At 45.6% G+C, this 25071-nt stretch overlaps 1 protein-coding gene across 1 annotated transcript in view; it reads right to left on the reverse strand.

The window, feature by feature from the left end:
- Positions 1-68: 68 nt before the first annotated feature.
- LOC141437597 (kinesin-like protein KIF21B) overlaps positions 69-25071 on the reverse strand; it is a 35963-nt gene continuing 10960 nt past the window's right edge. Inside the window, 22 exon segments of the mRNA XM_074101034.1 lie at positions 69-136; positions 139-228; positions 231-257; positions 1782-1896; positions 3212-3347; positions 8229-8342; positions 9162-9308; positions 9498-9605; positions 9880-10022; positions 10942-11106; positions 14922-15139; positions 15507-15594; positions 15684-15764; positions 15840-15911; positions 16715-16914; positions 17329-17523; positions 18803-19016; positions 19811-19972; positions 20240-20476; positions 22067-22269; positions 22812-22970; positions 24096-24417. Of these exon segments, the coding sequence (XP_073957135.1) occupies positions 69-136; positions 139-228; positions 231-257; positions 1782-1896; positions 3212-3347; positions 8229-8342; positions 9162-9308; positions 9498-9605; positions 9880-10022; positions 10942-11106; positions 14922-15139; positions 15507-15594; positions 15684-15764; positions 15840-15911; positions 16715-16914; positions 17329-17523; positions 18803-19016; positions 19811-19972; positions 20240-20476; positions 22067-22269; positions 22812-22970; positions 24096-24417 (3264 nt within the window).

The following is a 25071-nucleotide window of genomic DNA, read 5'->3' on the forward strand; positions in this document are numbered from 1 at the left end:
TTAGTTGACCTTGTATGTTTTTTTTACTTGTCGGGTTTGACCACGCATCCCTCGATTGTGTGTGATTGTTACCAGAGCGTGCCGACGGGGCTCCGGCAGCGCGTGTCGAAGACGCGCACGGCGGCGCCGGCGGCGCCAGCACGAGGCGCGCGTCTCCGGCCGCGTCGGCGCCGGCCGCCAGCGCGCCCACGCCGCCGCCGCACCAGCCGCGCCACGACTCCGCGCCGCGCGCAGGTCCCAGCCGCGGACCGTGCGGTCTGCACACAACACATCTACTTATAACTTGAGCTTTACTACACAAGCCTTCTGGATCCTAAACATAAAAAAAAACGGCCAAGTGCGAGTCGGACTCGCGCACGAAGGGTTCCGTACCATTATCAACAATTAGATATTAGCAAAAAAAACACGTTTGCTGTAAGGGAGCCCCCTTTAAATATTTATATCATATTAATTCAATTATTAATTTAAAAGTGACTATACGACTAAATATTCTATCAATATTTCAAGCGTCTACCGGTTGCCATTATTAATATTCAACAAAAAACGGCAAAAAAATCACGTTTGTTGTATCGGAGCCTCCTTACATTATTTTATTCTGTATTTAGTATTTGTTGTTATAGCGGCCACAACAGTTATACATAGTCTGTGAAAATTTCGACTGTCTAACGGTTCATGAGATACAGCCTGGTGACGGACAGGTAAGTCTTAGTAATATGGTTTCCGTTTTTACCCTTCGGGTACGGAACCCTAAAAATTGTATGATTTCTAACTCTACACTCATAATTTACACTGACTGATTTTGCGCTTAGCTGTTTTTTAAAGAAAATAAAACAGACATAAAAACGGCCAGTGTTATACTATCATTCTAAGGGGCTGTTTCACCATCCATTGATTAGTGTTAACTGACGGTTAAATGTGATGCCGTTTCCGTCTTAAATATTATACAATCTCGCTAAAACATTAAATTGGCGTATGGGTGAATATTCGGGCAATCATTATTCCCAACATCTTTCTAACGAAATTTAGAATTAATGGTGTCAATTTAATATTGACCCAAGCACCGGGTGCTGCCTTTTCGCAACGTAACGTTTGGCAACCTGTTTCATTACACAACTTTTCATTTCGCAAACTCTAACCCTAAGGGGGTTTCATAAACGACAATCAAACCTATTTTAGTTAAAATGCCGCTAAAATTAGTTTGTCCTTATCTGTCACTTCGACATTTGTATTTGTTAGAAAGGGACAAAGCATTTGTTAGTTAACATAGGCTTGTTAAGTTTTATGAATAAGGGGGTAAAACTGTAAATATTTCAGGATTTATGTGTAGAACCCTTTAGGTTACGTTAGGTTATTTTTATAAAAATCCTGTAATATTTATAGTTTCAGAAATATTAAACAGTTGGGAAATGAAAAGTTGCGAAATGAAACAGGTTGCCAAACGTTATTCGCCGAAACATTAGTAAACCCCCAAGCACTGCTATGTATATATATAGCTCCAACATGAGTCGGATGTGTATGTTTATTTTATTAATTTCTTAAGAAAACTGATAAATAAACTGTTGAAAATAACGACGGCGGTTTAAAACAACCGAATATTCATCCTACATTGCATTCGTAACTTAAAGACTAAGTAGAAACAGAAAAATAGAATTTAAAAAACACAAACAATCTGCATTTAAATTTATCGTACGTTATCGATTCTACTCACCATTCTGAGCAAATTTTTTTCAGGTTTTCAGTTATTTAATGAACACCTTGTTTAACTAGTTTAAGTGACTTACCGACGCCGCCGCTGTACAGTATGTCGGGAGCCACGGCCAGAGACAGCGCGGCGCCCGCGTGTCCCTCCGCCACGTGCGTGCACTGCAGCCACGCGCCCGTGCCGCCGCTCACGCGCTAACGACAACACAACTGTGAGGCCCTGTTCGCTTGACAAGCATTCAGGGTAAAGGCTGACCAGGAATATAAAAAACCTGACGCGAGGGCAGCACTTCTACGTTTTATATTGCAATACTCTTTACACTTACTATACGGTACCTACCAGTCATATTGACAACGGTGTCGTGTCGTTGATTTTATTTAAAGGAATATTTTCTAACCCTTCAGACTTTTTCTATTTCCGCAAGATGGCGAGGTTTTTTTATAATTCTGGTCAGCCTTTAGAAAGAAAGAAAGATTTATTTGGTTCCATCAGTACCACTACCATATGGTAATAAGACTAAAACACTAAAACTAACAATAAAAACTACACTACGTGGTGACACGACAGGACACCAAAAAGGCCTCCACTCAGCATGGTGTTGCCACATTGGTTTTCTGTGGTAGCGCGTGTTGACCTAGGATCGCGACCCAAATTCAGGTCGTGGGCGGTATTGGGCTGGGTCGCGGGAATTCTCTGATTAAACCTTTTTCTGTCTCCGGTCCTTTTTTATTATTTTACTTTGACGTCAATTTTAGCGGCATTTTAGGATCGCTGGCTACAAATATACATACACTTTGGGTTACTAACAACATAGTTAAGAACCGTTGATTTAGGGGTTCACATGACAAGTGTATAAGGTGAAATACGCTTTGGGATAATTTTATACGAGATGTTTTATAGGAGATGGGGAGTTATCTACCCACAATCTTGTGTTTTTTTTTTACGTAGCTTGTGGTGTGTCCCACTAAAGGGCAAAAGCCTCCCCTTTTTGCTTCCACTCGTCCTTACTTGAATGCAGTATTTAATTATTTATTCAAGCCATAAATTGTATGTACGTATGTTACGCAATACAGATAGTATCAATACAATTTTACTCAGTGGGTGTAGCTAAATACATTTCACTTAATAACTAATAGTTAAAATTATAATATTCATAACTCGATAACAAACCTTTTTTAGAGCTAACAAAAATGTGCGTGTTTGATTGTCTTAATTTCTACAGGTTTCATTTCCGAAAGCCGAATCTTGCCAGTGCGGCTGGAAACGGTCCAAATCGTCCCGCCATCGCCTTCTAGGTCTATTCTCTGCTCCGGTGCCCGTCACAGGGAATCCAATCGGTGATAACTTTGGCCTAGAGATCCAGATGCATACGGCAGACGTGTCCCACCCAGTTCCATTTTAATTTATGAGCCATTTAAGAAAACTGTTTTTCAATTCTTTAGGGAGGGGCAGCAGCCTCTTATCCTGTCCCCCCTTCTAGTAGCTACTTAAGAATAAGAATAACCGTACCTTAGGCGCGATTTCCTTGACGCAGCCGGGCGGCGCGTCGTTGGCGGCGGGCGCGAGCCGCAGGAACACGTCATCATCACGCGTGCGCCGCGCCGCGCCCGGCGACGCGGGCGGCGTCTGCGCCGGCGCGCCCTCTCTGCGTTAGTGGAAGCGTTACAAGCGTACGGGTATGCGGGTTAAGATGGAAGGATGAGGAACAAAAAATTCTGTCAAACTTCAATTTTTTTTGTCTTCCTGCCGATATATTTAGCATTTATGAACCGATTATAACTCTGACTCTGACGTGCGTTGAGTAGGCAGCAGGGGCCTACCCTGAAATTGACCCAATGCATTCGCCTATGGCTTAGAGTTGATCCTATATGAATACTTATACTACTTGGTATAAAATTACGTCTGTGACCGAAATTTCAGCCCACAACTGAATGACACTTGAGCACTATTGGTCTCTAATTCTATGTTGAGTAGTTAACCTGTCATTTGGGATCCACGTTTAGTTGTAGCCATATCTACTTCTTGTCGACCAAATAAAATTGAATTAAAGTTGAAAAAAAAAAAAAACTTGTAACTGTCTTACACTCAAGAGAACTGGCATTCGAGAAACTTTTAAAATCTGAATTAGAATGCGCATGTTTTAGGAAGAAAATGTTTTGTTCGAATTTCAAAATAAAATGAAATGGGCATATGTTGGACTAGGAGGGTTGTTATTACAACTTGGTTACATGGACTATGGCGAGAATGATAACGGGCCACAAACGGATGAAAACTTATACATGGGGTAAACAACATGAATTATGGAACTTTGTTACAGTATGGCAGCAGGCAGCGCACACACATCTCAATGTGATCAACTTACCCTTTTGATATAAACCACTTATAGAAAGTTCCTAACATTCAGATATTTAAGCAATGGCAGTTGAAACTTTTCATATGTATAAATTAATCTAGTACCTACAAATTTCAATAATAATAGTAATATTATTGTTGTGTGCCATAAGTGGAAACAAATTGAACACGGCTAGAAATACGTGCAAAATACTAACACACATTTTGATTAACATTTCTATTGTAAAGGTAAAAAGTGCTAATTACATACAAAAAAGTTCATGAATAGAAACCACATCAAGTAAACTTAAAAGACATCAGTTTTCTTGTACTCGTAAGTACATTAGAGCTACAACGGAAACTACTATTTAAAAGAAATGTCTGAGAATTCCGTAAAGAACAAGATTATTCATCATTAAATATCTAAAAGCAGCATTTATATCAATAATATTAGGGCACAAATTCGTTTAACATGCATATAGGTTGCCATGCAAGGATGCAAACAAACACAGGCTTACTTGAAATTATTTATTAAAGCCTATATACATACCTAAGTACACATAGCTGCCGTCCTCGTTAAAGCTAGGGTTACACATTGTGACGTTACATATACAACTAAATTCCGTTTGGAAGGAAAAGTATTATATCAGTATCGTAGCAGTGTAGATCTAATCTAATGAGGCAAATGAAGATGCTACTTCTTTGGGATGTTTGTTTACCAAAGATTTTTCATTCCAAACGGGAAAATCGACAACGGGTTGTCTACGCCTTTAGGTATAAATTTAGGGTAAAGCATCGTTAAGTTTTATATTTATTCTATAGCCAATAAGAAATCTATAAAATTTCTATATAATCTAATGTCGATTGTTCTTCTATCTATATCTAGAGCACTGGTTATTATCTCTGTTGTTAGGTATATATTTTAAAGAAGTGAGAAGGAAGCCGAAGCTACACCCTAAGCGATTATTCAGTCAATCCTTCCGCAATACACTTCTCTTAAATTTTTAAGGCGTAGACAAAACGTCGGTGAAGACTAAACTACATTAAGTACAACAAAGAAAATGCAATGTTTACGCTTCAAGCTACACAATTTTCCTTGGGATAGATTAGTAAGTCTATAAATAAACCTGCATGCCACGTTGCTTTTACCTTAGTTGCCTACTTAGTTCAGTTCAGTGAAGTCGGTTTTCATTTGAAGTTTGTAGCTAGGTACATTTAATTTATGACTTCGATTTGCAAAAACAATTGAAGGTAGCTAGGGCGAATGAAACCTCTCTATGAAAAACAATTAGGATACTTTGGGAGACTCTTAAATACGGAAAGTGCAAACTTGAGAACAACTCAAGTGTGCATAGACTGTTTATAACGAGTGTAGATTTTTTTAACAAAAGCAAGGACCAAGTGTCTTTGGCCGTTAAGGCTCAGCGTCAATAAAAAAAAAACGTGTGTAGATTTTAAGAAAAGAAAAGCGGTAAGACAACGGAGCATGCAGAGCGTGTTAGCCACAGTATATACATTTATCTAGGGTGCGGTGCGCGGCGTCTTCCGTCAGTCCTCGACTATGTTCAGGTCAGTCAGGAGGCTGCAAGCAAGCACACGCTTGAACCAACTAGCCCCGCAACCATCACCTATGCTAAGCTGGAGTAACGTCTGTACGAACTGGCCCTATACCACGAAGTGCAAAACTCGAACTTCGTATGTTGCCGTTCCGCTGACGCTTATGTCATTTAATACGCGAATGAAAGAGACGGTGCGATACGAACTTCGATTTGCGAGTTTCGTAGTAGCCCTGCTGAGCGTAAGGCTAGAGTTGTTCAAAATAAGGTTAGGTTAGGATACGAAAGACTAGCTTATGCCCGCGACTTCGTCTGCGCGGACCTAGGTTATCGCGCGGTGGCTCCCTCTACCGGAATAAAAAGTTTGGGGCTTAAACTATCTCTATACCAAATTTCATCAAAATGGTTTCAGCGGTTTTGACATGAAAGCGTAACAGACAGACAGTCAGAGTTACTTTCGGTTTTATAATATTAGTAGGGATGACGGCGAAAGCTATACAGTAGACTCTATGGAGAAGAGTAGGGTCCATATTGGTTCGTATAATTGTTGAAAGTCATAATATTTTGACTGTCATACTTTTTTCTCTGAATCAATAAATTATTCAGAATTGTTATAAAACAAACCTAATCTATAGTGTTCTACAGGTGGCCATTTACAGCATTACAGTTAGACACCGCTATCTGATGAATTAACGGTATCGGCACCTTGCGATGAACCCCGTTCCACATAACCACGGCAATGTGTGAGATTAAGGGGCTGTTTCACCATCCATTGATTAGTGTTAACTGACGGTTAAATGTGATGCTGTCTCTATTTGTTTTGTTCGAATAGACGGAGACGGCACCACACTTAACCGTCACTCAACAGTAATCAATGGATGGTGAAACAGCCCCTAATTGTGTTACAAGTTTATGGGGCTGTTTCACCATCCATTGATTAGTGTTAACTGACGGTTAAATGTGATGCCGGCCGTCTCTATTTGTTTTGTTCAAATAAACATAGACGGCATCACATTTAACCGTCAGTTAACACTAATCAATGGATGGTGAAACAGCCCCTAAATGTACAATAAATACGCATATTTACGCGCTCAGTCCGTAACAGCTACTCCAGCGAAAGCTAAAGACGAGAATCTGTCTTCCCACAAAAGAAAAAAAAAGAAAGGACAAATCCTTATGTCAGCTAAATGTTTTTTTTCCAAATAGGTACCTAGCTTAAAGCCCACTAACTATACATATTTACAGGGAAACAGGGAGCTATTTAGATTAAAGCAAAAATATTACCTTCTTAACTGAGATCTGGTGATAATAAATATTGAATTATCAAAAAGTTTAAAGCTAACCCATTATTATTTCAGGCTGCATTACTCATAAAGACATAAGACACATTTGGTCTTTGGTCCGAAAAAAAATGAGATATTCGTAGTGACAGTTCTACATAAACTGACATCCTAAACACATATGTATTCAAGGGTTGTCTAAGTTTTGGTGGTAACAAGTTATAAGTATATTATGTTCCACACAAAAAATATTATAAAATACCAATAACTATACATATAGCAATCGATAGTGAAATTAAGGGGAAGATGACATGTAGGTAAACATGACGATGTCTAAAAGAATGATCAACACCAAAGATCTATAAATCTATAAGTAAAAGATAAGTACTCATACTATCAATACTAAATTATAATATAGGTAACACATATCCCAAGCAGTGTGACATGCAAATAAAGAAAAGTTTATTGCGTAAGAAACGTCTCAACCACTATTAGAATTAATTTAATACGAGTAAATATTATTTAACTTTATTTTCCCGCCGTTTCACTACTCTCTTTTAAGTTCCTGTTAGTTTACGTGAGAAATAATTGTGATGCCGTCTGTTTCTATTAAACAGAAGAGATACCATAGATATTAGTCACATAAAAAAAAAACAGAAAATTATCAGTAACAGATGAAACATTGTAGTTAAAAATAGATCGGTTTAATTTTAGATTAAAGTGGCCACGGTTTTTTAAGTTATTATTTATTTATTACTTTTTATAATAAATTATAATAATGTCAACAAAAACAATATTGTATTCTTAAGAGTAGCTGAGACGTTAGATAAGCGATAAGCTTTAAATTTCAAGGTTGAAACAGACTACCATGCATACATACTACCAAATAATGCCCACTAACTATATCATACTAAATGCTGATTGAAACTTATGTAGCCCTTATGCTTGTGTAAGTTATTGGGGTCCTGCAAATCTGGAACCCTTTCATATAACACGACGTTTATAGTCTTATTTTAATTTGGGATGACAAAATCAAACCATGTGGACCCAACTTTTATTTCGTAGCTCAATGCAGTCTTGATACGAGAGACAACAATGCGACAACAATGATACGTTATGCACATTTTGTTGTGTCAGATATCCTGGTGACCTGACTGTAGGAAACTTTATTTGTTTGTGTGTATCTGGAACCAACTACAAAGTTTCTCCATTTTTAGATTACTTTGTATCCCGGGAAAGCAGACGAATTTGCGGGCACACAGCTTCAGAAATATACCGCGAACTTTTAAAATTAATCTAAACATCATGGCAGAATTGAGCTACGTTTAAAATAAAAAATAGCCAATAAAAAATACGTACAATGACGCTGGTTTGGCAAGACTGTGTTGCCTCCTGAGTGGACGCGGGCTTTCGGGGGGCGGGGCGCGGCGTGACGTCATCGGCGAAGCGAGCGCTCCGATTGGCTGCAAGCCTCTGAAAACGTGCCGTGGACATAGGACAATGTGGTGACGTCACATGGTGTGCGTGCTGGAAATTGCTCCAATTTTACAACTAAATAAATACAATGCTACTTCTGTGATATCTATCATTTTTATTTGTACTTAATTACTGTTTGCGTTGTAACATTGTTTGTTAGTAACATAGAAAATTCAACACTAAAGTTAAAAAACAGATATTTAGGCCTATTAGTGTACTGTTTGTTAGTATTTGTCACTCCTTACGAAAGAGTACTTCCCCGCCGATCAGAAGTATAATATTATCTACACAATAAAACCTCGCGAGAAGTTTTTTAAAATTGTATATTGTAATGAGTTGATCGGTATGGAGTATCTAATATGTATTTCTTTTTTTTTAGCATAAGTAAAAGCATGTTACAATTTTTTTTTACTTTTATTTACAAAATATTCCGAAACCATAAGAATGCGTACTACCAAATTTCTAAGAACGATAGTACCCAATGTTATTTATCTAACAGATTGGAATAAATCCTTAGTTTACTTTTTATGATTCATTATATACGAGTAGGTAGTAGGCCATAAACCGCGTACGATTCTGTTGAGCAAATTAAATGAGCGAAACTACCATTGGATATTTTCTTGGGTTCTTCTCGCCTTAGATATTTAAAAGAAAATTGGTGTTCCAATTATATGCCGTATTGTCAATGAGTTGTACAGTCAAGTTTATAAACTCACACGAAACTATTCTTAACGGCGTAGAAGGGTGTTCAGATATTTTTGATCAAATTTTTGCTCACAAGTTTAAGAACTCGACTTTACTCGTGGTACAGTTTACCTTAGGCTGCCGGGCGCGCTAGGCACTCTGCTGAGGGGCACGGGGCGGGGTGAAATGGGCTCGATGAGCGACTGCGTCATCACGTCATCGTTTGTCTCGCTCCCGTACACGCCGAGGTCGCGGAGCCGCACGGAGCCGCGGCGGACGCTGCAAGGTAAGAGACAAGTGAAGGCGCTAGAGCAGTTTCCATGTGTTTTTTTTAATAGAGAAAATACGAAAGTGGACTGATGATATCGGGAGTTCAGGGCAACAAGTGGAAGCAGGTGGCAAGTAGTCGCTCATTGTGAACGTTTTCCGGGTTGCTGTTGACTGTACTGGTGGTATTAGTATACTCACGTGTTTCGTTGGAAGGGCGAGTTTCTGTTATCGTCCGGCGGCGAGGCGGGCGCCGTGACTGATTCCCGCGTTCCATTGGATGTTATCACGGGCCGATCTAGCAGAGCACTGGAATGATGAGTAACGATTTGAGACAACTTTACCAGGCTTAGGAACGGTTGAGATCAAACGGGAACTAGTAGTAAGTAGATCAAAGATTATTTTTTTGTTTTTTAGAGGAGTTTTCAATGATCTACAAGCTTTTACCATACAACTGCGCACGTTTATACACCACGTAATACATAAACCCTTTCTTCCACAATTTTCACATGATTCATCGCACGTCGCATCTGTTACTTAGTATCTATTATGTAATCTGTGGTAAGGGTGCGTCCCCACTGACCCGTCGACGGGCGAGACGGAGCGCGTGCTGGTGCCGCTGGAGACGCGCGCGAGCAACGCGCACAGTGCGCCCGCGCCCCACGGGTTCAGGTTGTGGTCGTCGCCGGGCACCGCCGCCGCCGCCCGCTCCGCACTCTCCTCCATCTAAACAGATAAACCAAAATTGAAAATACAAAATTGAAAATGCACAGAAAAAACAGAAAAATAAGACCATCACTGGGAATCGAACCCAGGTCCTCGGTATTCCGTACCGCGTGCTATACCGCTACACCACTGATGGTCAACGGTACCGACACGAATTTCCCTATGCATCTCATATCTCAGCTTGTGTTTCTTACTTAGTCACTTAAGCAGCGACGCTAGCGACATCTATGCCGTAAACCAACCAAGATAAACCAACTTTAGAATCGTCGATAGCAGCCGCATGAAATATGACCTCTTAGATGCATGAACTTAGATGAATGAATAAAGCCGTGGTGGCCTAGTGGTTTGCCCTATCGCCTCTCAAGCAGAGGGCCGTGGGTTCAAACCCCGGCTCGCACCTCTGAGTTTTTCGAAATTCATGTGCGGAGTTACATTTGAAATTTACCACGAGCTTTGCGGTGAAGGAAAACATCGTGAGGAAACCTGCACAAACCTGCGAAGCAATTCAATGGTGCGTGTGAAGTTCCCAATCCGCACTGGGCCCGCGTGGGAACTATGGCCTAAGCCCTCTTGTTCTGAGAGGAGGCCTCTGCCCAGCAGTGGGACGTATATAGGCTGGGATGGATGGAGATGCATGAACGCACAATGGGGTGCCGCGACGTTCTAAATCACCCCTCTGTCGCTCCAAAGCGCATTTCAAGTTAAATATTGAAATTTAAGCTTTATGGCGTATTTCCTGCAGTACAATTTTCAAAATGTATGTAAAGGTTTGCCACGCGTTGCCCATACTTCGGCTCCGAAGAAGACGAGATGACCCAGTTGACTATGCATTAATCACTCGTTGACACAACGTTGTCCACTAGTGCCCATTGGGTGGATGACCTAGTTGACTACCCAATTTGAATGAGCACGCCAGTACCTGTGCTATTTGCGCGCGCGCGTCGGCGAGCGCCTGCGCGTGTCTTGCGCGCTCGTGCGCGGCCTGCAGCGCGTGCGCCGCCAGCCGCGCCAGCGCGTAGCGGCCCGCCTCCGCGCAGTCCACCGCCTCTAACAAGCGCGGCAGCTCGTTCTCGTCGTTCTCCTCCTGATGGAATAGAATCGAGTTAAATAATGCATTTTCAATAGCATAGAGCGCCCTGTGTGCAACGGTGTTTTGACCACAGCGACTGAAGTAGGTTCCAAAAAAATTTTGTCGAGAAAATTCTTGAGCGCTATGACCACATAATTTTATATAATAATAATAATTTATTTTATTTAAAAATATAACATAGATCTCATTTTTGTTAGTAGCAATCTTAAAAATAATGTTAGTATTTAAAAACTATAAATATAGCCTAGCGCTCGACGGGTTAAGCGAGTGGCCGGGTTAGTTTGTGTAAACTAGAGATGCGATGGATATCCGGCCACAATTAGACCGACCTCCAGCTGCATGATCTGGTGGTGCGTGTCTGCGATGGCGCCCCGCAGGTAGTCCATCAGCGGCGCGTCTCCGGCCGCGTGCGCGCGCTCGCGCTGCCTGAGCTGCCGCTCCAGCGCGGCCCTACTGACCTCAGGGGGCACTGACCTCCAGCTGCATGATCTGGTGGTGCGTGTCTGCGATGGCGCCCCGCAGGTAGTCCATCAGCGGCGCGTCTCCGGCCGCGTGCGCGCGCTCGCGCTGCCTGAGCTGCCGCTCCAGCGCGGCCCTACTGACCTCAGGGGGCACTGACCTCCAGCTGCATGATCTGGTGGTGCGTGTCTGCGATGGCGCCCCGCAGGTAGTCCATCAGCGGCGCGTCTCCGGCCGCGTGCGCGCGCTCGCGCTGCCTGAGCTGCCGCTCCAGCGCGGCCCTACTGACCTCAGGGGGCACTGACCTCCAGCTGCATGATCTGGTGGTGCGTGTCTGCGATGGCGCCCCGCAGGTAGTCCATCAGCGGCGCGTCTCCGGCCGCGTGCGCGCGCTCGCGCTGCCTGAGCTGCCGCTCCAGCGCGGCCCTACTGACCTCAGGGGGCACTGACCTCCAGCTGCATGATCTGGTGGTGCGTGTCTGCGATGGCGCCCCGCAGGTAGTCCATCAGCGGCGCGTCTCCGGCCGCGTGCGCGCGCTCGCGCTGCCTGAGCTGCCGCTCCAGCGCGGCCCTACTGACCTCAGGGGGCACTGACCTCCAGCTGCATGATCTGGTGGTGCGTGTCTGCGATGGCGCCCCGCAGGTAGTCCATCAGCGGCGCGTCTCCGGCCGCGTGCGCGCGCTCGCGCTGCCTGAGCTGCCGCTCCAGCGCGGCCCTACTGACCTCAGGGGGCACTGACCTCCAGCTGCATGATCTGGTGGTGCGTGTCTGCGATGGCGCCCCGCAGGTAGTCCATCAGCGGCGCGTCTCCGGCCGCGTGCGCGCGCTCGCGCTGCCTGAGCTGCCGCTCCAGCGCGGCCCTACTGACCTCAGGGGGCACTGACCTCCAGCTGCATGATCTGGTGGTGCGTGTCTGCGATGGCGCCCCGCAGGTAGTCCATCAGCGGCGCGTCTCCGGCCGCGTGCGCGCGCTCGCGCTGCCTGAGCTGCCGCTCCAGCGCGGCCCTACTGACCTCAGGGGGCACTGACCTCCAGCTGCATGATCTGGTGGTGCGTGTCTGCGATGGCGCCCCGCAGGTAGTCCATCAGCGGCGCGTCTCCGGCCGCGTGCGCGCGCTCGCGCTGCCTGAGCTGCCGCTCCAGCGCGGCCCTACTGACCTCAGGGGGCACTGACCTCCAGCTGCATGATCTGGTGGTGCGTGTCTGCGATGGCGCCCCGCAGGTAGTCCATCAGCGGCGCGTCTCCGGCCGCGTGCGCGCGCTCGCGCTGCCTGAGCTGCCGCTCCAGCGCGGCCCTACTGACCTCAGGGGGCACTGACCTCCAGCTGCATGATCTGGTGGTGCGTGTCTGCGATGGCGCCCCGCAGGTAGTCCATCAGCGGCGCGTCTCCGGCCGCGTGCGCGCGCTCGCGCTGCCTGAGCTGCCGCTCCAGCGCGGCCCTACTGACCTCAGGGGGCACTGACCTCCAGCTGCATGATCTGGTGGTGCGTGTCTGCGATGGCGCCCCGCAGGTAGTCCATCAGCGGCGCGTCTCCGGCCGCGTGCGCGCGCTCGCGCTGCCTGAGCTGCCGCTCCAGCGCGGCCCTACTGACCTCAGGGGGCACTGACCTCCAGCTGCATGATCTGGTGGTGCGTGTCTGCGATGGCGCCCCGCAGGTAGTCCATCAGCGGCGCGTCTCCGGCCGCGTGCGCGCGCTCGCGCTGCCTGAGCTGCCGCTCCAGCGCGGCCCTACTGACCTCAGGGGGCACTGACCTCCAGCTGCATGATCTGGTGGTGCGTGTCTGCGATGGCGCCCCGCAGGTAGTCCATCAGCGGCGCGTCTCCGGCCGCGTGCGCGCGCTCGCGCTGCCTGAGCTGCCGCTCCAGCGCGGCCCTACTGACCTCAGGGGGCACTGACCTCCAGCTGCATGATCTGGTGGTGCGTGTCTGCGATGGCGCCCCGCAGGTAGTCCATCAGCGGCGCGTCTCCGGCCGCGTGCGCGCGCTCGCGCTGCCTGAGCTGCCGCTCCAGCGCGGCCCTACTGACCTCAGGGGGCACTGACCTCCAGCTGCATGATCTGGTGGTGCGTGTCTGCGATGGCGCCCCGCAGGTAGTCCATCAGCGGCGCGTCTCCGGCCGCGTGCGCGCGCTCGCGCTGCCTGAGCTGCCGCTCCAGCGCGGCCCTACTGACCTCAGGGGGCACTGACCTCCAGCTGCATGATCTGGTGGTGCGTGTCTGCGATGGCGCCCCGCAGGTAGTCCATCAGCGGCGCGTCTCCGGCCGCGTGCGCGCGCTCGCGCTGCCTGAGCTGCCGCTCCAGCGCGGCCCTACTGACCTCAGGGGGCACTGACCTCCAGCTGCATGATCTGGTGGTGCGTGTCTGCGATGGCGCCCCGCAGGTAGTCCATCAGCGGCGCGTCTCCGGCCGCGTGCGCGCGCTCGCGCTGCCTGAGCTGCCGCTCCAGCGCGGCCCTACTGACCTCAGGGGGCACTGACCTCCAGCTGCATGATCTGGTGGTGCGTGTCTGCGATGGCGCCCCGCAGGTAGTCCATCAGCGGCGCGTCTCCGGCCGCGTGCGCGCGCTCGCGCTGCCTGAGCTGCCGCTCCAGCGCGGCCCTACTGACCTCAGGGGGCACTGACCTCCAGCTGCATGATCTGGTGGTGCGTGTCTGCGATGGCGCCCCGCAGGTAGTCCATCAGCGGCGCGTCTCCGGCCGCGTGCGCGCGCTCGCGCTGCCTGAGCTGCCGCTCCAGCGCGGCCCTACTGACCTCAGGGGGCACTGACCTCCAGCTGCATGATCTGGTGGTGCGTGTCTGCGATGGCGCCCCGCAGGTAGTCCATCAGCGGCGCGTCTCCGGCCGCGTGCGCGCGCTCGCGCTGCCTGAGCTGCCGCTCCAGCGCGGCCCTACTGACCTCAGGGGGCACTGACCTCCAGCTGCATGATCTGGTGGTGCGTGTCTGCGATGGCGCCCCGCAGGTAGTCCATCAGCGGCGCGTCTCCGGCCGCGTGCGCGCGCTCGCGCTGCCTGAGCTGCCGCTCCAGCGCGGCCCTACTGACCTCAGGGGGCACTGACCTCCAGCTGCATGATCTGGTGGTGCGTGTCTGCGATGGCGCCCCGCAGGTAGTCCATCAGCGGCGCGTCTCCGGCCGCGTGCGCGCGCTCGCGCTGCCTGAGCTGCCGCTCCAGCGCGGCCCTACTGACCTCAGGGGGCACTGACCTCCAGCTGCATGATCTGGTGGTGCGTGTCTGCGATGGCGCCCCGCAGGTAGTCCATCAGCGGCGCGTCTCCGGCCGCGTGCGCGCGCTCGCGCTGCCTGAGCTGCCGCTCCAGCGCGGCCCTACTGACCTCAGGGGGCACTGACCTCCAGCTGCATGATCTGGTGGTGCGTGTCTGCGATGGCGCCCCGCAGGTAGTCCATCAGCGGCGCGTCTCCGGCCGCGTGCGCGCGCTCGCGCTGCCTGAGCTGCCGCTCCAGCGCGGCCTCCAGCTCGGCCAGCGCGGCGCGCGCGGCGCTCGCGCGGGACAGCCACGCCTCCAGGCGGGACCACGTCTCGCGGTACGACGTGCGGGAACGATTGCCTGTTAATAATACATTATGTCTTAAGGGCAGTAAATAAAAAATTACGATCGAGAGTCTATAGACTGACTGACTGGCTTTAATGAGTCGATGTTCGTAATTCTAGTACCACGTACCAGTGCGACATACAATGTTTTTCATCACAATTGCGAATAAAATTGTATATTTGTAAAAGAAAAACTAATATTTTTAGAAAAATTGCCGTTACAGCTGGCTGCGCTCGTAGCCGCTTTTGCCGCGGACGGACAGGCAGACAGACAGACAGACGGACAGACATGGCGAAACTATAAAGGTTCCTAGTTGACTACGGAACCCTAAAAAGGTCGAGGTAATTACGGAAGTAAAAACATTCCGAAATGTTATTTGTACCGTGTAATCGACCAGCGGCTCTGCTGCTCAGCTTGTCGCGATGCCCTCGCCTTAATAATGATACCTCTTCTTGTTTCCGTTTTAAAACCTAAAAAAGAAATACAATGTAAATAAAACTGATGAAATACACACATCACACGCGCTGTTTTCCTTAAACGAAAGATAATGACAACTTACCTGTTCTTTTAACTTTGTCTCTGCTTCTAGAGATCTGATTATGTTGGCATTCTTACGAGATTCTTTTCGGAGTTGGGCTACCTGTAAATGAAATACAAATAATTAGGTTTCTGACGATTAAATGGATAAGTATTCGGAGAACTAAATTCGGTTTACCTCTTTGGCTCTGATCGCTTCAGCTTGGGCGTGACGTTTCGCTTCTGTTCGCATTCGTTGTATTAATTTCACCTGGAATAAAGAATTTAAAAAAAATCGAACTTAAGTTCATAATCGCGAGTTTGTCAATAACCAGAAAGAAATATTAACCCTTTTCCATGCCCCGCTAATTTAAGTAAGATACTATAAAATAAATCTAAATTTTATGTTGTTTACCTATGAGGGATTAATTTAAAAACAATTATAATTTTTAATGACTTCTATTGATTTTGTACCATATTGTAAATGTAGCAAGGTCGAATATTTGTGTACATTTCTTTGGTCACTATATGCACTATGCCTGGAAAAGGGTTAAACTTAGTTGCTAACTCGATTGATCTTTTTGTGATTCTGCAATTTTATGCATTTTAACGGACGAATAAAAAAACGGAGGAGGTTCTCAAGTCGACGCGTTTTTTTATCTATAACTTTTTACAGAGTAGTCCGATTTTTATGATGTCATTCCTACCGGACTGCGAGACCGTTTTGGCATGTATTTGGTAATATCCAAACTGGACCACTTGCCAAATGACGAATGCTTGTTTATTCGTTATTTTATTTCGATAAATACACGAAAAATAAGGTTTTTTTGGATATGTACTCCATACAAATAAACAAGATGAATAGTATTTTAGTTACACACATAACATAAATAATTCGCGGATAAATTATTCTATTAACATATTATTTGCTAATAAATAAATCAGTTGATCTGTCGTTGGTTTTTCTGTGGCGTACAGAGCTTCACCTCATTCATAGTATGGCGGTCAAGAGGTTAAAGAGGGACGGTGCGCTAAACCGCGCGGTTAGAGTGAAGCTAAGTGAAGACAAGTCACCTTATCCCGTTTCATAGCCTGCAGCTCATTCCTGAGCGTCAGTATCTGCTGCGCGGTCTGCCGCTGCGAGCGCTGCAGTCGCGTGTGTTCGCGGGCGGCGCCCTGCAGCCGCTTCAGCTCGCGCGCCATCCCGCTCAGACGACGCTCGTACTCGTCCTTCACTCGTTTCAGTTTCTCGCTCGGCGGGGACGCCTGGGACGCTGCGGGGAACGTTTCAAAACACATTAACCTTTTAACAGCCATTACGTTTTCATTCGTACGTGCCCGTGTCGCCACCTACACCGAAACTATATGACATTTTGTCTTAATTATAAGACTGCGGTGAAATCAGCTGGATAATTTGTGACTTATAATTCCGACAATGGCCGTTAAAGGGTTGACGGGACGAGTGACAGGGTACAGTCACTAGCACCAAAATCGGACACAATAAAGCCAGGGCCGGTAGGAAATTACAGTTTTTTTTACCATTTACCATTACCATTGTTTGTGCTAAAAATACAATTGGCACTTGTCTAATAGATTGTCTATTAAATCCGTCTGTCAACTAGTTGTCACCGGTTGTCACTGATAGATAACGGTTGGTCTAAGCCACCAAATACATCAGAAATACTCACTAAGCGTTGACAGCACTTTATCCCTCTCAGCGTGTGTCGCTTTAATTTGCGTGTGCAGCGTATCCAATCGTTGCTCGTAGTGCTGGCGCAGCGCTTGAAGCCGCGCCTGGGACAGTTCCAGCTGCTCAATGAGCCGCGCTTTCGTGTCGATGTCGTCGCTTAGAGCCGCTAGCTGCGCTGACAGCGCGTGTTGGGCTGTGAGATACAAGAGGTAAGGATTTATTAAGGCTGAATAAATAAATAAAATGAATGCACGATTAGAATTTTTTAATGTTAAATGAGAAGTCGGAACTTTCTGTTTTCTTCGTACTGTGTATATGTTTGATGATAAAAAAATTGACAAATGTTTCTTTATTCCTCGATTACAAAAATGCATTTCGATATTTATTTTTTTTTGTAAAAAGGGCATTTTTAATCAGCTTCTAAAAACAGAGAGGTGCTACGTTCGCCAGAACCTTTTTTTCTTACAGCGGTAAAAACATACTACTGAAAGAAAGATAATTAATTATTAAGAAAAGCTTAATGGTTACTTGACCTGAAATGTATATTTCAGAACTAAATTATTGTTATTATTATTTTAAAATTTACGACGGTGGAAGCATTCTACACTTCCACTGAACGTAGATATAGTTTAGATATAGTTAGTGTTTAGTATTGTAACTAAGGGACCCCATACATACATGTATTTTTATTATTATTTTTTTTGTATTTTTTTTTCTTTAATTGTATAATATAGTTTTTAAGTATATTATTTGTAATTATATTATTATGAAAAAATGACTTTCTGCCAAGTTTCTTGCGGCGCATTCTTCTTGGAAATGATGGTCTTTCCGAAAGTGCTGGTAGTTTAAAAAAATGACGTGTAAAAGTGCCCATTGCGGCCTATTTACTGAATAAATCATTTGAAATTTGAATTTGATAAATTTTGAAATTTGAAATTTGAAAAATTGACACCAGAAATTAACTAAAAATAACTTATTAAAAAAATTGAATGTCGATTGGTTTAAATTGAAAAAAAAGTGTCTGTCTCCTAGCGCAATTACTTCGGCAGACTATACTTGTAGACTGGTGAGCTGTCCAAAGGTAGAAACAAGTGGAAAACAAAGAGGAGGCTTTTGCCCAGCAGCGTGACATATTTTTTTTTTATTCGACTGGATGGCAAACGAGCAAGTGGGTCTCCTGATGGTAAGAGATCACCACCGCCCATAAACATCTGCAACACCAGGGGTATTGCAGATGCGTTGCCAACCTAGAGGCCTAAGATGGGATACCTCAAGTGCCAGTAATTTCACCGGCTGTCTTACTCTCCACGCCAAAACACAACAGTGCAAGCACTGCTGCTTCACGGCAGGATTAGCGAGCAAGATGGTGGTTGCAATCCGGGCGCACCTTGCACAAGGTCCTACCACCTGATAATACAAGCTAATTAAAAAAAGTAACCTTGTAGATTATATTCCGCTGTGGCAGAACCCACCTTTAACCTCCTCCTGCTCGTCGTCGTCCCCGTCGGAGTCGGAGTCGTCCTGATCGGAAGGGTCCGAGTCGTCGGCGCTCTCTCCCTCGGCCCGCTCCCTCACGCCGATCACGAGCGCGTCTGCGTCGCCCGCGCCGCTCGTCATGCTCTCGCTCATGTTTACTTTGCGCTGGAATTCTAACTCGCCCATGCTGCGGGCTAGGAGTTCTTTTTCCTGCAAACAACAGAAATACCATACAATACAATTACTTTTTACAAGCTTTTATTTAACATGCCATGTATGTATATAAGACCACCCGTGTGGTGTCGGGTTAGAATTACACCTCTCCATTTCTTCCGTGGATGTCGTAAGCTGACGGAGGTTAAGGTATACCGTAGGCGACAGGCTAGCAACCTGTCATTATTGTACCGTTTTAGTCGAACTTTAAACCTAAAATTGCTAAAAGTGGCTCCGAAGCGGTAACGTTTCGTGTGCTCTGTCTACCCCATTTGGGAATCGGCGTGATGTTTGTGTGTGTGTGTGTGTGTGTGTGTGTGTGTGTGTGTGTGTGTGCGTGCGTGCGTGCGTGCGTGCGTGCGTGCGTGCGTGCGTGCGTGCGTGCGTGTGTGTGTGTGTGTGTATGCGGGATAAATCTTACAAGTTGGATTCGACCAACTTCCAGTGGTCAAATAGATTTGAAATTTGGCGTACTTATGTTATGTAAATTGCGTGACAATACAATAATCTGGTAGTGACATCCTGCTAGTTCCACCAGGATCGTCTCCGTAGGACGGAACTCTTCAACGGTTAATAGCATCGACTTGAAATTTGGTATGCAAATGTAGTTTGGGTGACAAAGCAAGTACAGTCAACAAAAAGTACAGACAGCAAGACAAAGCTTGTATTAAAAATGAAATTTTTACCAAAAACTTATTATTAAATACCAACACATAGTAAGCAGTACAGAAAACACAAGTCTGTAGAGATTACTTTCACTTTATAGAGATCCGTAGCCAAAAAGTAAGTACCTTGTAGAGTTCCCGCTTGGCGTCGTCTATGACGGAAGCGGTGTCGTGCAGGGAATCGTTGCGCGTGCGCGCGGCGTGCGCCTCGCGCCGCCGGCTCGCCTCGTAAAGCCCATTCGCCTCCATCAGCTGCGCGCGGAGCTCCTCTATCTCGCTCACGTAACCCTGGGACGAACAAATTAACAACTAAATAAATCTAGGTACTTACTGAACTTAGCAAATCTTGTACTATTGGGTCTGTGGGTAGTGCAACGACCAATTCCCTGTTACTTGTGTAGGCAATTTTATGCTTTGTCCCGTGACATCTATGTATTTTCTCAAATACGTCCGTAAAAGTTGACACTATTATTTACATATCAGAAGGTGAAGTGTATAATTTATGGTCAGCGAAAAGTTAAAAATGCCACTTTAACCATCTGGAGCTGGACTAACCTGCACAAGCGCCGTCAGCGAACAGTCCGCCGCCTCCGGGCTGCCGTCCTTCGGCGCGAAGTTCCCCAGCGCCTTCTGTGCTACCAGCTCGCTGTTCCGCGCCGACAGCTGGTCGATGGTGCCCTGCATGGCCTTGACGCGGCGCCGCAGGGACTCCACCTCGCCCGTCAGGATCGCGTTCTCTTGGGCCACGTCGCTCCAGCCCTCTTCACCGTTCTCTGATATGATTCGCTTGCCCTGTTCAGAATGATATGCGAGTCAGAATCAGAAAGCTTGGTAAGATTAATTTATAAGACCAATAAACAGCGGCTTTTTTAACAGCGAGATTTTTGCAGTGAGATCTATGTGTCGCGAATAATCGCGATTAAGAATTATTGGTGAGTTCCTTAAACGATTTCCTTAAACGATTTCTGAACGCAACTTTAATAACTGGTAACACTAAGGTGTGACGTGGGAGTCTAAAAAAGGAATTGGACGGGTGAGGATTGAATGTGAGACACGAACGGTTGTAATGAGAGGATAAATGGTTTATAATTATGAGAATCAAGTGTTGGTTTGTGCGAGGCAGATGGTTAAGTATCCCCTAACTTGGTATGTATTGGTTTGTGCGAAGCAGATGGTTAAGTTCCCCCTAACTTGGTGAGTGTTTGTAAAGTGTAACAACTGAGTAACGAGTAGAAATACTCGTAGTAATATTGAGATATAGATGAAAAGAACATTGCATTTATATGGAGGTAAGGGGGTTCTTTGGGGAAGGCGGAGGAACCATGACGTTGTCTATCAATCAGTCACGTTAATCTTTTATTCGTATGTCGTAGTCAGTCATTACTACGGATACTAAACGAAACGTAAGCGCGCCACCTAGCGGCGTAGACCATTCAACTTCCGTTTCACGCGCTTCGACAGTCGTAACGTCAGGGGCGACACCGACTGGATTCACTTTCAATCGAGCAGCCGAACAGTAAAGACCAAAGAGTAGTATAATATACGGGGAAAAGAGAGCCCTCTCTCGTCTCATTCATGCAGACGGTTTTGAAGCGCCGTCTGCATTTCGTAACTAGTACCATTGATGTATATATCCATCCATACGTATAGCTATTAATAGTCACAGGTATTCATTTACTTTACTGGATTTGCTTCCCAGCTCAAACCACATAAAAACTAAAAACAGGGCTGCAAAAGAGAAGTGAGACCGCTTGAATTCAGTCTTCTTAAGTTTAAACCAGCCTCAATTTTCCGTTTGCAGCACTGTCTTTACTTTTTATGTGGTCTCAGTTTCGATTGTAACGTAGCCATCTTGTTCCTTGTTGAGCGCGAATAGACGCCTGGCCTGACATAGAGGGTTGCTACACAAAAATATTTGTAACGACTGAGCGGATACAATTATGTGACTTTTATATTAGAAATTACAATACGATTGTCAATTTCGAAAATAAAGTTCATTTTTGCGGTAATTATCAACGACAAAATATTTTTTAATAAATAAAATTTTGTGATCTCAAACTTACAGTGACATCTATCCGAAACAAACGACAACAATCTGTTTTATTTTAGGTTCAATAAAGGAGATGGCGGCGCTATCGACATGAATTAGTACGGTATAGGCGACTGTCCCCCCCCTGGTAAAGACGTCAGGGAACGTACTGTTTCGCTAAGAGCGTTACCTTCCTACAGTGTGCTTATTAAAATCTCCTCTGATATGTAATAAACTGTGCTTCAAGTACCTGCGTGTTCTCTTAGCGCGAATACCCAAATCTGTAATACGATATCTGAAGACTGAAGTCTGAAAATAAAAAGAGCATCTTTCGAGTCGTATAGTTTTGTGACCTGTTTGTACTCGGCCAGCTCGAGCTGCAGGCGCGCCACCTCGTGCCGCAGCTGGTTGATGGTCCTGGAGGTGAGGTCCTGGTTGACGACGCAGCGGTTCTTGATGTTCCGCGCGCGGTTGGCGTACTTCAGAGTGTTCAGGGTTTCCATGAAGTCGCGGTCGCTCGGGGACACGCACGCTATCATAACAGTGTTGCTGTTGCCTGCGATCAAAGATTATTCCCCTGTTTTACCATAAATTGCTTAAATTTATTTCACGGATAAATGTGATGCCGTCTCTGTTTGTTTTGCTCGAGTAGACGGAGACAGCATCACATTTATCAGTCAAATAAAATTAATCAATGGATGGTGAAACGGGTACTAAGTAGGTAGGCAACGGGTAAACATACTTAGAGATATATACTCTAATTGGACAAGTGGATTAAAAAAAAAAAATGGTGAGCTATTATGTGCCTTCGGGGCATCCCCTTGCATGCCTTTATACATGCATGCATTTAATTTTAAGGATTTATGTTAAGAACAGTGTTAGAGAGCTAATTTTTTTCTGCCAACAAACTGTCATGCAGTTTGGCAGATAATTTCTTTAAAAATGTATTCTGTTTATTTGAGAAAATCATAAAAAAAGCTGACTTATGAAGCTGTCATAGTCGCATTTGATGTTCTAAAGCCTCGTTAAAATAAAAGATAAAAAAATACGCTTGCCCAGCGCCAGTAGACTGCAGTCTATACAGTTACCAATATTTACCTCCGAGTGAGTCTTGCAGCAGCCGCGTCAGCTTGGAGTCCCGGTAAGGCACGTGCATGACGCGACGCGACCTGTCCCCGAGCGCAGATATCACGTTGCCCAGCGCCAGTAGACCGCAGTTTATGGAGATACCTTCTTTTGCTCGTTCGCCCGTTGCCCCTGAAACCAATGGTACATTCATATCGCGGTGTTACAACCGAAACAATATTTTTTTCATCTCTCCTGTTCGGAAAGTTTAATTTTCATGGATAGATAGTCGGGTGGAAAATTGCGTTTTCATCTCTAGGGTGGAACGTATTTTTTTTTAATTTTACGATTAGCCACGGAGTCGAGTTAAGTCAATGACACTGTGACACTTTTTTTTTTCACGTTTCGGCCTGGCCATCTAGATACACGTCGTGACCAAGGAGCTTATATACCTACAACACTGGAGGTTGAACGCCGAACATTCGTTTGAAACAAGAAATTTTACTTTTATTATGTCACGAATATATTCCAGAGAAAGTGATGGAAGTCATTCTTGAAATGTGAAAGAAAGAGATGGAATATATAAAAAGTAGCAAAGGTCAAACTTCTTCGTTCGGCGTTCAACCTCCAGTTTTGTATATAAGCTCCTTGGTCGTGTCGTGGCCAAATTGTTTTTTTTATACAGTCGGTCGTGTCAAGTGGCCAGTGCGAAAAGGTTGGAGGTTGGATATCAGTAAATTTAATTAACTATTATTCTCTTCTTTACTTCCCTCACAGAGTGTATTTTACTTTCCTCACAGAATGTCTAACTCGGGTGAAATTACCCATTTCCCCTCGAACTATTGACGCTCGAACGCCAGAAATACTTCAGGTGAAATGGGTCACTTTCCACCCTTGGTTATCAACCTACTATTTCAATAACGGTAGCAGTAGCAGAGACCACTGTATCTTTTTCTGTCTCTTCTGCTCATTATTTCCAGAATACCACTGTGTTGCTAGAACTCAACACAAAAAAGTACTCGTAGGAGTTGAAGTCTTGGTGGAGACTATTCACATACAATGCAACGCACTTAGCAAATAAAACATTTTGATGTGTGTGTCAGATAACTTTCTCGTGTAATGATTCTTCTTGCCTTTTAAGGAGGAGTTAGAGAAAGAGTAGTGTTTTGCCGATGCATCCTGGGTAATATATTAACAAATAGTTCGGTAATAACAGGGTAAATTATGTTCGGCTAGATATCGAACCATGGCATCATAAAAATCTTGTCATTGGCGAAATTATCGATAGCATGAGCCATCAAGAAAATATTAACTTACCTGTTCTCTTCAATCTTTCCGAGCCAGCCAGATCGACGAAGTGGAACTTTGCTGTCAGCGTCTCATACTGTTCAGGCGCTTCAGCGTCCCCCTCCCTGTCCGCTACGTCCTGATCAGGCGCCAGTCGTCTCTGTCTCATGAGTAGTGTGAAGACTGCGTGCGAACGAGACGACGATGAGTTCATGTTGGTGGCGGCTGTGGTGCGAGCGAGAGCGCCGGCGCGGAGGGCGCCTAGGGCTTCCTTGACGCCGCGGACGGCGCGCATTGACGCGCCCACCACTCGGACTCCCCCGCAACCGTCTTCTGTTATTCGCAGGCCGCCCTACAGACAAGAAGAAAAGTATTTTTTCCGAATTTTAATTAAAATTTTGGATGCAAGTGGCGAGTTGTCGTTCATTGTGGCGTTCTAAGGGGGAGGCCTTTGTCCAGCAGTGGACGTCTTCGGGCTGATGATGATGATGATGATGAATTAAAATTTTGATATATTTTTTTTTAAAAATCTGATATTATCAGAATTTTAATTAAAATTTGAGTTTTAAATGAAGTGGTTTAGCCGTAGATCGTGCTGAACAAGCTTAAAGAGGAAAAATAACAAAAACAGTAATCATTAAAATAAAATACTTTAGTTTCAGACACAGACACACATAACCACCATTTTTAGCTTTCAGTCGGATAAACGACCGATTTTTAACAGTTATTTATAAGATAAAACTTAAAATCGCTAAAAGTGGCTCCGAAGCGGTAACGTTTCGTGTGCTCTGCCTACCCCGTTTGGCAATACAGGCGTGATGTTTGTGTGTGTGTGTGTGTGTGTGTTTATAAGATAAATGAATATTCGTCGTCAACCGCTGTTAAACATTTATCAACGCGACAGGTGTTTAGTTAAATCCACACAGGACTAATAATTTAATGCATTGAATGACAAACCTCGATTAATAAGATTAGACATTAGGTGCACGTCGCTGTGATACGTGCG

Source organism: Choristoneura fumiferana, chromosome 18, assembly GCF_025370935.1.
Source record: "Choristoneura fumiferana chromosome 18, NRCan_CFum_1, whole genome shotgun sequence".
Classification (NCBI taxonomy): Eukaryota; Metazoa; Arthropoda; class Insecta; order Lepidoptera; family Tortricidae; genus Choristoneura; species Choristoneura fumiferana.